Genomic DNA, 13,077 nt, shown 5'->3' with positions numbered 1-13,077 from the left:
ATATTTAAAGATCTCTTGAAATAATGTAAAAACTATAGACCTAGATTAATGAAATTTTAGAAAAAGAGAATCCATTAAAACTGTGTATTGGGATTAAGTTTGTAACATTCTCCATAGAATGCCAGAGCAGGCTTTTGATTTAGTCTTTTAAAAATCATTATTTCCTTAATGACAGCAGCAGATGACTGGTTCTTTCCCTCTCTCCTGAGGCCTCCTAACTCCGACACTCTCAACAAAAGGTTTCCCAACCCCCAGCTTTTGCCTCTGCAGTGAGGAGGGAGCTGAATGTATTCCCATTTTAGATTTTTGTGCCAACCAAGGCAGCTGCTATTTGTCTAGGTGGCTAGAGAATAGACTATTTTTAACTTTGGGCTTTGAAATTGGTTTAAAGGATCTGAGAAGAGATAATGCAGAGGTCAGCTGGGAGGTAACTCTGACTTTGTGGCTAAATTTACATTAGTCCGTGGCACTATAAGGAAGACAGCAAAGGCAGTGGTCTAAGACAAAAGGGTGCTTAAACTGTATATATTCTGTTACATAAAATTTGTGCAAGGCCATTTTTGTACTGAGCTTCTGCACTACACTCCAAGAGACCATATCAAACCAGAATGAAGTCACTCATGCTAAGTGCAATGTAGTCAAACCTTTATAGAAACCTGCGAAGTGTAATCACTTTTTTGATTTAAAAACACGGTCCATCTCTGCCTTATTAAACCATATTCTAAATGTAATTTTATATTTCCTTGATGATTGGGGATCATTATGAGCAACCAGTGCAAACGATTAAACCAAGAAATGAAATAGGACCATGCCTTTAAGGGGTTCTGGAAAAGTGCCAGACTGATTTAAAAGGATAATTTCACGCTTACTGATTCTGTAGTGTTTGCTGTCTCCTCCCTCATACATTTATGTCAATTCCTGTCCAGTAATAAACCAGAAAAACCAGCTTAAGTAAAATTGTATCCATGATGCTGTGAGTCAGGGGACTCAGCACTGCCTGAGGGCAGAGGTGGTGCAAACAAACATCTAGCAGCCTGCACAGTGCAGAGGCCTTTGCTGGAAGTTGCCAGAAGCAACAGCAGGATACAGGATTGTTGTTGGTAGAAGGGTTTTTACCTCTTTTTTTAGAAGAAAGTTCTAGCCATCCACGTTAATGAACTATTAGGTTATATAAAAGAAAACCTTTTATCATTCTTTATATTGCAATTTTATTAATGAATTATTCATTATTATTATTATTAATAGATCTAATTCATACTAAATATAAATGCTTATTTACATTTAATATTCAAAACAATTGTTTTGGTAGTCATTTTACTGTATACAGGAGGAAGATATGTTTTGTTTCTTTGATCTCAGAAGAAATCTATTAAAAAAAAGAAATGTTTGCATTGCATCCTGATAGGACTCACAAAAGGTATAAAATATGGAGATATCACATCTTACGCCAATAAACCACCAGAATCCAGGCCTTTAGAGCTCAAATCTAAGAATTTTGTATCACTGTGAACTGCTGCTGTGAGCCAGGGCCAGTAGAAGACAAGGGTCTAGGAATAGGATTAATAAAGATATTTTTCTTAGTTTTTGCTAATACTGTATGGTTGAACATTGCGAACCCACTTCATTTCAAATAAATTTCAACAGAAAGCAAAAACATGCTTAAGAGATGGAATAAATGATTTCAGTTAGTTGTAGCAACAAAACCACCTTGTTCAGTCTTGATATCAGAAGCTGTCACTGCTAATACTCTGGGGGGAAATCAGCATATATTAAGCATTTTATGAGGTGATTTTCTATCTTGAAATTCACTAAGACATTTAATAAACAAAATTTCTCAGATATATGTATATATATTTATTTATATACACACATGAGAAAGGACTCAAAGGATATGATGATGTCAGTGTGACAGGGCAAAGTGGTCACTGGAGAGTTAAGTGATGGAATGAACTGGCCAGTCTTTATGGTCATCAAGCTCTTAGTTCCATTTATCACAGGTCCCTGGATTAGTCTAGATATTCCACACATGTCCTAATCCTGAGCAGAGAGTATCCAAGGCACTCAAGGAGTTCAGATAAAAATGAAGACATCATCAGTAGGCGATTTAGTTCAATGGTTCTGCTGCCTGCCTCGAAAGTGAAAGTTTCCCAGGTTTGATTCCCGGTACAAAAAAAAAAAAAAATGAAGACATCAAATATCAAATTTCAGCGGAGATGTACTATTCTAAAGAGGGATTCTGAAGGTTATAAAGATTTAGACAAAAAAGACATCCCACATTCCTGAATATCAAGTTTCAATATTATAAAGATGTCATTTTTTTCCAGCGCTGTAGCTAGAGTTCATGCTGCTCAGGGCAGTCCTTCAATTTGCTGCCCTCCAAACTATCTGAAGATGTTAACCTACTTAAATAGAAAATTTAAATGACTCACAGAGAAAAACATTCGTATTTTGATTACTTGAATCTTTGCTGCAATGCTACCAAAAAAAATGTGCTGCCAGGGAAGGACCACCCCCTCTGTTCCTGCCTCCCCTCACCAGCTATGACACTGATTTTTCTCCCCTAAATTAAACTAAAATTTAATGAAGATATCAAAATAACCTTTTATGGGAACATACAGAATGATACTAACATTCATCTACAAAAATCCAGTAGCCAGGAAGTTTGGGAAGAATGTTAGTAATTTAGGTTTGGGTGAGCTAAGGATTACTTCTTCTGCGTATTAAAACATATTACAAATTAAAACAGACAAGAGGAAATACAAATTGGTCAATAAAATAAAATCTAGAAATAGACCCATAGAATACAAATGGAAATCTAGTCTATGATAAAGGTGGTATTTCAGATTAGCTGGGGAAACAGAGATTACCCAATAAAACTGGTACAATAACTGGCTGTTCAGAAAAGAAAAAGGTGAGATCACAAATTCCACATCAGTCAGGGTTTTATACAGGAAATAAACTCCTCTGGATATTCTGAGCAAGAAAGGGCTTTAATGTGATTAGGTCCTTACAAAACCTCTGAGAAGTTAGAATATCAAGACACTGAAAGCCAAGGGCATATCCACCGGTGATCCGGAGGGCACGACCGAGGGCTGCCATCGCTACAGCACTGCCTCAGACCCACAATGCCTTGGGCAAGACACTACAACTCGAGTCCAATTGTTACACACAACTCCTCTCTGCACTGGCACAGCCTCAGAAGATGCCCTCTGCCTTTTTATTTTCCAAATCTTGACCAAATGCATACTACTGACAGAATTTAAGCTGGTTAAAACCCTAGAGTCTCCAAAACTTTACTCTCTGCTTTTTAATCCCCTGGGGTATGGGGTGGGGAGGCATGGGATAAATATATGCCAAGTGCTAAGAGACAGCGTCTGATGTTAAAATTGATTCCACAGGGGTGAAAGCTGCTTGTGAAGGGTGAAGGGCCAGGGATTTAGCTCAGTGATTTCGCCGCCTGCTGCGCAAGTGCAAGGACCCAAGTTCGATCCCCGGTACCAAAAAAAAAAAAAAAAAAAGAAAGAAAGTTACTTGTGAAAAACCGAGCCTATCAAAACATTTTACAAGAAACCGTAGGTAAATTTATAATTTTAGTGCACACAGGTATTTCTAAATGTAGTATGAAATTATAAAGCCAAAAAGGAAAAGTGATGTATATATCTATATTTAAAAAGCAGACATAAGAGTGTAGCTCAGCAGTAAAGTGCTGGCTTAGCTTGAGTGAAGCCCTGGCTTCAATCCCCAGCACCAATAAATAAATAATAGTAGTGATATCTGTCAGTATTTTAAAATCCTATGACTAGCTACGTCACTGCTAGGATTTATATTACAGAAATATTTGTATAAGTCTACAAAAGTATGTACCCAAGTAATACAGAATTATTTGTCAGAACAAAACTCTGAACACGAGTGATATATAAAATTATGGTCCACTAAATGACATAACACTACAAGGTCAAGTAAAGGAGAGATCTGAAAAGAAGGTGTTACTTTTGTATAACACAAACTCATGTGCAGATATAGCCTTAAATTATATAACTTTATACAAATTCATTACCCTGTTTTTGAAAAAGTCATTAAGAGTTCTCTTGATTGGAACTATGGTGCCTTCTGTTTCTTTTTTTTTTTTGGTACCGGGGATTGAACTCGGGACCTTGCACTTACGAGGCAGGTGCTGGAACCACTGAGCTAAAATCCCCAGCCCCCTTCTGTTTCTTTGTAACTCTGATTTAGAACTTTTAAACTTTTCAACTTTCCCCTCTTACCCAGAAAAAACAAACAAACAGATAATTTCTGTAACTATATTTTTATTTTCTCTAAGAATGTTGAAGATTTTTGGTTTTGTAATTTAAACATACATAATTTCAAAGTTATACAAAACTGTATTCTTTAGGAGTATCTAGCAAGCTAGTGTACATTGTGAAATCACTATTAATGATTGAATTATTTTACATTTTAAAGAAATCATGAATTTCAGCTGCCAAAAATCTGTATTTATAGGAAATTCTATCATAGATACACATTTACAGTTTTTTTATAAGCTCTTCATTTAAAATCATTCTTTCCCCAAAACTATACTTCAGCATGAGACAGGTAAGTATCTAACAAGTAATCACTATGTACACAGGTGGCTGTGAAAGATTACCCATAACTCTAATATATTCTGCTCCAAAGGCAAAAAATTTTTGTTTAGAAAGCACTTGAATATTCATCATTTATAAAGCAGCATCAGTATTTAAATTATTAAAATGGCAATTTCAATAATACATAATCATAAGCAGTCACTTAAGAAATGTATTTGAAAAGCCATTATTGCATAAAATATTTACATTGTTTAAATTACAAAATAGCACAATTTTCTTGTTCTATTTTATTTGAACATATTAATAAAAACCTCTAAAAAAGCTACTCATCCTTAATAAAGGAGACTTTATCCTTGGGTTTATTCAGCATTTTTATATCATCCAACAGCTTTTTGGGTGTTAAAATATGTGTAGAACCTGTTAGAAGAAAAGATAACTTTTCAGAGCCCAGAAGTTAAATCAATTTTCCTTGGCTTAATATATTGCCATGTCTTTCAAATAAGCAAAGTGCAGCAGCCTGCAACATTTTAACAAGATCTTTTATGACATCTTCCTGAAATCTGCCTGTGCTACAGTATTTCACTCTTTTATCATTGAGCATCCTCAGCAATCCTTCAGAAACACTGCCCATTCCTACTGTTTTTTCTACTTTATGCTATATATTAATTAGTATACTAAAAGCAAAACTGGAAATTTTTTCTTTCCTCAGAATTGCCATAGTGTGTCAGTTAGTAAACAGAACCTCTAAGCTATGCTGCAGATCAAGACTTGACATACAAATCCTGTACTTCCCTGGGTCAGAAGAGTGTATGTATCAGTGGCATTGACTGACATTCTTTTTTTTTTTTTTTTTTTTTTGAGACAATCTCACTGTATAGCCCAGTCTGACCTCAAACTCATGGCAATCCTCCTGCCTCAGATTCCCAAGTGCTGGGATTACAGGCATGCGCTACCACACCCGGTCTTGACTGACATTCTTAAAACTCAATTCAACATAGACCTTGCCAGTGTCAGATCCACCCACAAAATCAAAATCTTTCTGAAGTAGAAATGTATTTATGTGTCAAAAATTATTTAATGATCAGAGCAAACAAAATCATAGGACAAAATATTTTAAGAAATAAGCTCATTTTGCCCAAATCAGAATATTTAATAATAAAATAATAAAAAAGATCAACAAGGTAAAAAACTTCAGGAAATCAGATAAAACACATTTTATGGATAAATAAGTTTGTTTACATTCAATGATTTGGTCTGAAATGTATAACAAAAGATAAACTTTACATTATATTTTTGCATTTAGAATTTGTTTTAAAAAACAGAAAGGAGAGCTGGGGATTTAGCTCAGTGGTTCTGCCACCTGCCTCACAAAAGGGCAAGGTCCCAAGTTTGATCCCGGGTACCAAAGAAAACAAAACAAAACAGAAAAGTGCAAAGCAAAAGTCTTACCAATAATAACTTCACAGGATTTATGTGCCTGAGAAACTTCATAAGCACAACGCATTTCTGAGTATGTAATTCCTCCAATTACAAAAATAATCAGCTTTGATCCATTTTTTCGGTCTAGTTCTAGATAATTAGTTCTGGGTTTCTGGCGAGCACTAAAAAGTAAAGAGCAAAGAAGGCAAAACATTACCAAAGCCATACTGCTTGAAGACTTTTTTAAAGGCCTAATTCAATCAAACTCAACTTTTATAGCAATTATATTGATTTTAAGGAAATGACCTATGATATGACTACAGCACCCAGAATTAGACAGGAGTGATCCATTTCAAGTTTAAATTTTAACAGATCACTCATAGGCTAGCTCTGCATTTTTTTTAACCTATAAAGAAGAGCTGATATCTTCACTTATTTCATATGAATAATATACCTGAAAAATCTGGAACTTACTTACTGCAATTAAAAATAAATTAGGGGGGCTGGGTATTTAGCTCAGTGGCACCGTGCCTACCTCGCAAGTGCAAGGTCCTGAGTTCAATCCCCGGTACCAAAAAAAAAAAGATTAGCAACTTAAAAAATAAATTAGGGGGGGCCGGGGATTTAGCTCAGTGGTACTGCCACCTGCCTCACAAGTACAAGGTCCTGAGTTTGATCCCTGGTTCAAAAAAAAAACCAAAAAAATTAGGGGAGTGGCACTAAAGGGGAAAGGGGCAGGTACTTATTTGGAGCTGATGTGGTACTGGGGATAATTCTTGTTGGAATTCAGCAAAGTATGATGACAGGAGGTGGGTGAGAATTAGACCTGGGTTTCAATCCTTAGTTTGCTTCTTTCTGATTCAGCAGGACTTTCAGCAAGTTACTTAACTTCTCCTTATACTTTAAAGATTCTTATAAGGATTAACTGTATATAACACATTAAGTATGGAATCAGATACCTGGTAGCACTGAGGAAGTAAGAGCCATTTCTTGGACCATATCCTTCCCCAGATTGTTCTAGATCTGCACTGTCCAACACAGTAGCTATTAGCCACATGAAGTTATTTAAACTTAATTAAAAACTAAATAAAATATAAAATAAAAAATTCAATCCCTTATTCACACTAGTCACATATCAAACACACAATAGACACTGTAGCTAGTGACTATCATGCTGGACACTGCAGACAGGGAGTATTTCCATCACTGCATAAAGTTCTACTAGATGGTACTGGTCTAGAGCATAAGAATTACTTTTTTCCTTCACTGGTAAAAACTTTAAGCCTTTATTTGAAAAGTATATTATTTTAAAATAAACATTTATAAGTAAATATATTAATTTATAAATTATAAATGTGTCCTAGTATACAAAAGTACCTAATAGATCATTTTATTACCCACTTTGGAAGCTACTGTTCCATATTAGCTCTTAGGCCCTGCAGTAAAGATGCCACAGTAAACTTTAAATAATGTTCTTAGACTAGCCTTTAGCATGATCATTTTCAACCATCCACCAACTTAAAGAGTGCTGAGGTAGTAACCAACAGGAAAAAGAATCAGGAATTGGTTTTGAAAGATGAAACATGAACAAAATACACTTTTGTTCCCACACAAAATAAAGCAAGGACATACAAAAACGCAACTCTGGTTTTAAAACTTTCAAAAGAGAAAAACAGAGTAAGAAAGGAAAAAAAAAGGAGAAAATGCTGCTGAAAACAATTACGTTATTCAAGTGTATTTGAAAAATAAACAGAACTTCCAAAATGGCATAGTCACTGAAAAGAGAAAGTAAAAAGAATTTAACAGCAAACACAATTTGAGAGAACTACAGAATTGAAAACTAAATATGAAGAAAAATTTCCAGAATGAAACATAAAAAGAAATAAAAAATCATGAGATATGAAGACAGAATAAATTCCTTCAAGAAAACCAAGGATACAGACGAGGCAATATTTGAGGAATTTTTGAAAGCTATGAATTCTGAAATTTAGGAAACAAACCACAAGGAAAGAAAAACAAATCCTTAGATAGATATAATATAGAGCATGTACAGAATATCAATGGCAAAAAGCAACCAAAGGAAAAAGGCAAATTTTCCACAAAAGACACCACTGACAGAAAACACACCCTCCCCCCACAACCATCCCAAGCGCTAGAACAGCAGATTATCTAAAAGTATTGGGTAAACAGTACCGTGTACCTAGAAATTCATTAGCTGGCTAAAGCTCTCATGTAAGAACAAGGACCAAATGAAGATTTTTTTTCAGAGAAAAAAACCCGTAACAACTAATGGTCCATACTGAAGTAACTTCTATAGAAACAGTTCAGAAGGATATAAGGAGAGGTGAGGAATGTAACTGAATAATATGCACACACAACTAAATAAAAAATAACAATAATCCTGACCATTAAGTTTGGAATTAAAAAAGACAAAAATAAAGTATATGATTGTTCAGGAAGAGGGCAAAGATACTAATCAGTATCAACTTTGTTGAGTCAAATACATGTAATAAAATTCTAAAGATAGTTGCTACATGAAAAAAACCAGACTAGTATACTCCCAAACTGGAGAGATGTGGGGAAAAAACTAAAGAAAAAGTCCTCAGTCCAAGAAAAGCTCTAAACCCTCAAATACATGTACATGTACAGGAATGCTCAATGCCAGGTTTTTTTTTGGTACTGAAGACTGAACTCAGGAGCTTGCAGTTGCGAGGCATGCGTGGTGCCACTGAGCTAAATCCCCGGCCCTAAATGACAGTTTTGACGGTCTAAATGTCAAATATGGACATATAGATGGACATGGGGAATACAGATGAACAAATGTGATACTCACATAACTATACTAACTAGCAGTGGAAATTTATACATATATGAATATGGGATAAATTCCACACATAAGGGAAACAAGGTAGGTACAGAAGGTCACATATTTACATGAAGTTTTAAAAACATAACTGTCTTGGTTATTTTTCTTGTTGCTGAGACAAAATACCCAACACCTAAAATTAAAGGAGGAAAGGTTTACTTTGGCTCACAATTTGTAGAAGTTTCAGTCCATAGTCAGCTGGCTCCAAGGCAGGGTGGCATGGCAGAGGGGCATCACAGAAGAGAAATAGTCCATAGCAAAGCAGTACAGGGAAAAGGCAGCCACCAGTGAAGCAGCTAGCAGCAAGTGATGACAGCAGCCCTCTTTCTGACCCTTATATTCTATCCAGGCCACACACCCTTAGGGCAGGTAGCACTCACACCCAGGGTGAGCCTTCCCATTATTCACACCCAGAACTATGCCAAACCAGTCAGTGGACTAATTTAGTAATCACAGACCCTTGATCCCAGCATCACACACTTAATTCTAGCAACACACAGCCTAGATCCAGCCACCTCTGAAAAGACTCACCTATGACCCAATGAGGCTTTGGGGGGACATCTATACATAAGCCGTAACATAGACATAAGCCATAACAGTAAGATAAAGAGGACTTGTGATCATGGTGGAATAAGGTAAGTTAGGAGATTTCCTTCCCAGAAACAAGTATATAAGCCAGAATTAAATTGTGAGAAAATCAAAACAAATTTAAAAAGCCCCCAAACCAAAACATTTCAAATCAACTAGAAATTGACCACAGGTAGACAACAAACTGAGCATTTATTCTTGAATATTTTTTAGTTTATCAGGTAAGAAAGGTGGTGGTCAATATGTGACCTCCTAGTCTGAGGCTACAACTTAGCCCATCCTGCTCTACCATCTATAAAACCATAGCTTTACTGACTTAAAGTTGGCAGTGAAAACTAGCAGCTTTACTGCCAGTGGTGGAAGACCTGATTCAAGGTGGAGTGCTAGTGGCAGTATTACAGTCTTGTATGTACTGCCAGTTAAAAATGGTGTACCTGGTTCAGAACAAGAAGACCTGCAGCTCTGGTAGCTTAATGTTATATTTTCAATTTGAGCTGGGCAGCAAACAGGTCAGAAAATTAACAGGGAAATCTTGGAAGTGAGTAATCCAAAGAAGGCAAAGATAAACTCTCTAGTTATCATTAGCAGACTGTTAAACTACACATGTGCAGGGAAAACCTCAACATCCACAGAAAAAAATGAGAAGAAAAAAAATCCCAGGAGATTCAAGTGCTGGCTATGTTGGAATGCATTCCTTAACCCACTCAGATGATCTTCAAAGGATGTACAAACTTGAAATTTTTCTGCATAACCTCTGCCCAAACAATTACTGACCTCTAAACTACTAGGCACAGAGGCAACCACTAACAGCCAAGTTAAAAAATTAAGATTAAAAAACTCAACAAAGACATCAATGGCTACATACAGCAAGAGAGAAAGATTCTGTAGTTTAAGTGCATACATATTACTACAACAGAAAGCAATTCAGAGTTGCTCTAACCCATTTTCTAAAAGGTCTAATTTTCAACCAAAAGTAGATATACAAAGAATAGGAAAGTGTGATTCACACTTTGAGGGAAAAAAAGTAGTCAATATAAACTGATCCTGGATAGATCCACATTTTGGATTAAGCATTTACTCTGAAGCATATTGACCACTTTTTTTTACCTGAGAAGTTAAAAGATTCAAGAGGGCTGCGGATTTAGCTCAGTGGTTTTGCTGCCAGCTGCGCAAGCGCAAGGACCCAAGTTCGATCTCCAGCACCAAAAAAAAAAAAAAAGATATTCAAGAGCAAATGCTCAAAATCCAGATCCTAGATCCAGATTTTGGATTTGGCAACTTCAAAGCAGTTATTACAAATAAGAAAAAAAAGTTAAGAAAAAATATGCTACCAATTAGAAATGCAATTTAGGGTTAAAGATATGGCTCAGTGGTAAAATACTTGCTTAGTATAAGTGAGGTCGCCCTGTGTTTGATACTGTGCACCACAAATTAAAAAGAAAGAAGAAAGAGAGAGAGAGAGAACCTAAAAAAGAAACAAATGGAAATTCTAAACATGAAAAGTACTATAGCTGAAATGAAAGTCACTAGATGAGCTCAAAAGCAGATCTGACCTGTCAGAGGAATTAGTGAATCTGAAGATAAACAGATACTACAAATATGAAGAACAGATTAAACAGAGCTTCAGTGACCCATGGAAAAATGCCAACTCTTCCAACATATGTAACAGGGATCTCAGGAGAAAAGCACAGAAAAAACAGTTGAAAAAATAATGCCCCCAAATGCCCCAAATTTGCTGAAAATTGTTAACTTGCAGATCCAATAAACTCAACAAACTCCAGGTAGAATAAAAACAAAGAGAACTGCACTTAGACAGAACACTGATAGAATGCAGAAAGCCAAAGACCAAGCAAAAATCCTGCAAAACACAAGTCCCGACACTGTTTGGGATGCAACCATAGGTAGCAAAAGCATAAAAAATATAAACGTTAATGATAAACATCAAATTTAGGACAGGGAAGAAAGAGAATAATAAAGTCAGAAAGTGATATATACAAGGAGGTTTGAATTTATAATTTATTTGTAATTTATGTATAGTTTATTTGTTAACCTGGGTTTTGAGTTAAGGGTATGCATTATAATATTCTCTATATCTTTGTGAATGTTTCAAATATTTTGTCACAAAGGATTAACCTCTCTGCAATATGAAGAAGAAAGAGATAGGGGACCTTTTTTTTAGTTTCATGAGATTTTTTTAATAATAAAGTACATTTTCATGCTGCTTACCTGAATTCATTTAAAACAAGTTATAAAAAAATAACTACCTCTTATGTGACTATATTCTTTAAAGAAAGTTGCCCAGTATGAGTAACTGTGTACCATTTTAAATTTTACTCATAGTATCAAAATGAAAATTTCACTGACTTTTATTTATAAGTTTTACCTTACAGCTCCAGAGCCATTCCATACTGCTGGACACTGGGAACAATATGGCCATTCTTTTGAATCTAATCTATTATCAATAGCATCCTAGGGAAGAAGAGAGTTAACACCATCAATTAATGTCATAAATTAGGACTTTGTTGTGCACAAAGCTCAAAACTTGTACTTTCTACTAATGAACACTAAAGATACATGCATATTTAATAAAATAAAATCAGCCCCTTTTTTTGAAACCTAAAAATATTGCTTCAAAAAGTAATGTGAGGGGCCAGGGATTTAGGTCAGTGGTTCCACCGCCTGCCTCGCAAGCACAAGGACCCGAGTTCGATCTCTGGTACAAAAAAAAAAAAGTAATGCAATCATTTACTTACTTATTAAACAAATAGTTACTGCAGCCCTTTTTTCATTTAGAAGGTTCTTGCTTTGGTATGAGGACCTTTTAACTCTAGTGTGCTTGTGTTTCTAATTACCAGCACAGTCCTGACACACCACTAAGGCCTTGCCCTTCAAAGCAGTGACTCTAAAATCAGCCTGGGCTAGGGACAACCCAATGAGATATGGAAAGTTTTCCCTTTCATTTAAAAAATTTTTCCCTTTTTTCAGTGTTACACAGGTTTATAATTACATTTTTAATAATAACCAGGTGTGCATAATCAAAAAAGTTGAGGTCACTGATTTATAGCATGATAGCAGAAGTGGCACTGACTAGTGAGCACAAGGACTGAGCACTGCACTCACACATAAGTAGAAACTTTACCTCCATAATATCTTTGATAAGGGGTGTCCATCGAGAAAGTTGAAAAGTTTCTTCTGCTGACCGATCCTTTCTTAATGGTTTGCCTTGTTGAGACTAATATAATTGGAGGAAAAATTAAAAATTGTAATTTTACTCAGTAATATAATCTTTTATTATGTTTACGACCAAAGATATTGAACTTACTGGCTGATACTAAGATTGAAGATACCTATTTTAAAAAAATCACAATATATGTGGGTCATACAACTTCACTGAACTTTTTGTACTTTACTGCTAAAATTTGAAATAGCATCAAGAAATATGTTTATTCAAAAAAAGTTTCATAAAACAATGAGAAGGAGTGGGAGAGTTCTTCCAAATTTGACTTTGAGCCCTTTTTTTTTTTAATGGCAGTACTGGGGGTTGCACTGAAGCTACAGCCCTAATGCCTTTTTTTATTTTTTGAAACAGAATTTCCCTAAGTCACTAAGTTGCCCAGGCTG

General features: G+C 35.5%; 1 protein-coding gene across 2 annotated transcripts in view; it reads right to left on the bottom strand.

Annotated features, from left to right (window-relative positions):
- Positions 1–4,287: 4,287 nt before the first annotated feature.
- Positions 4,288–13,077, bottom strand: part of Stxbp3 (syntaxin binding protein 3) — a 49,254-nt gene continuing 40,464 nt past the window's right edge. For both annotated transcript variants that reach the window (XM_004853603.4, XM_004853604.4), the window contains exons 16-19: positions 12,596–12,688; positions 11,840–11,925; positions 6,033–6,184; positions 4,288–5,000 (exon numbers count right to left, since the gene is read on the bottom strand). In XM_004853603.4, coding sequence (XP_004853660.1) covers positions 4,906–5,000; positions 6,033–6,184; positions 11,840–11,925; positions 12,596–12,688 — 426 coding nt within the window. In that variant the 3' untranslated portion in view covers positions 4,288–4,905. The remainder of the gene's footprint in view (positions 5,001–6,032; positions 6,185–11,839; positions 11,926–12,595; positions 12,689–13,077) is intronic.

The sequence above is a fragment of the Heterocephalus glaber genome, unplaced genomic scaffold (assembly GCF_053883595.1).
Source record: "Heterocephalus glaber isolate CG9 unplaced genomic scaffold, H.glaber_assembly_v1.0 deba00001442, whole genome shotgun sequence".
In the NCBI taxonomy this organism is placed as follows: Eukaryota; Metazoa; Chordata; class Mammalia; order Rodentia; family Bathyergidae; genus Heterocephalus; species Heterocephalus glaber.
The sequence above is the reverse complement of the archived record's forward strand: the minus strand, read 5'-3'. Positions and strand labels throughout refer to the sequence as shown.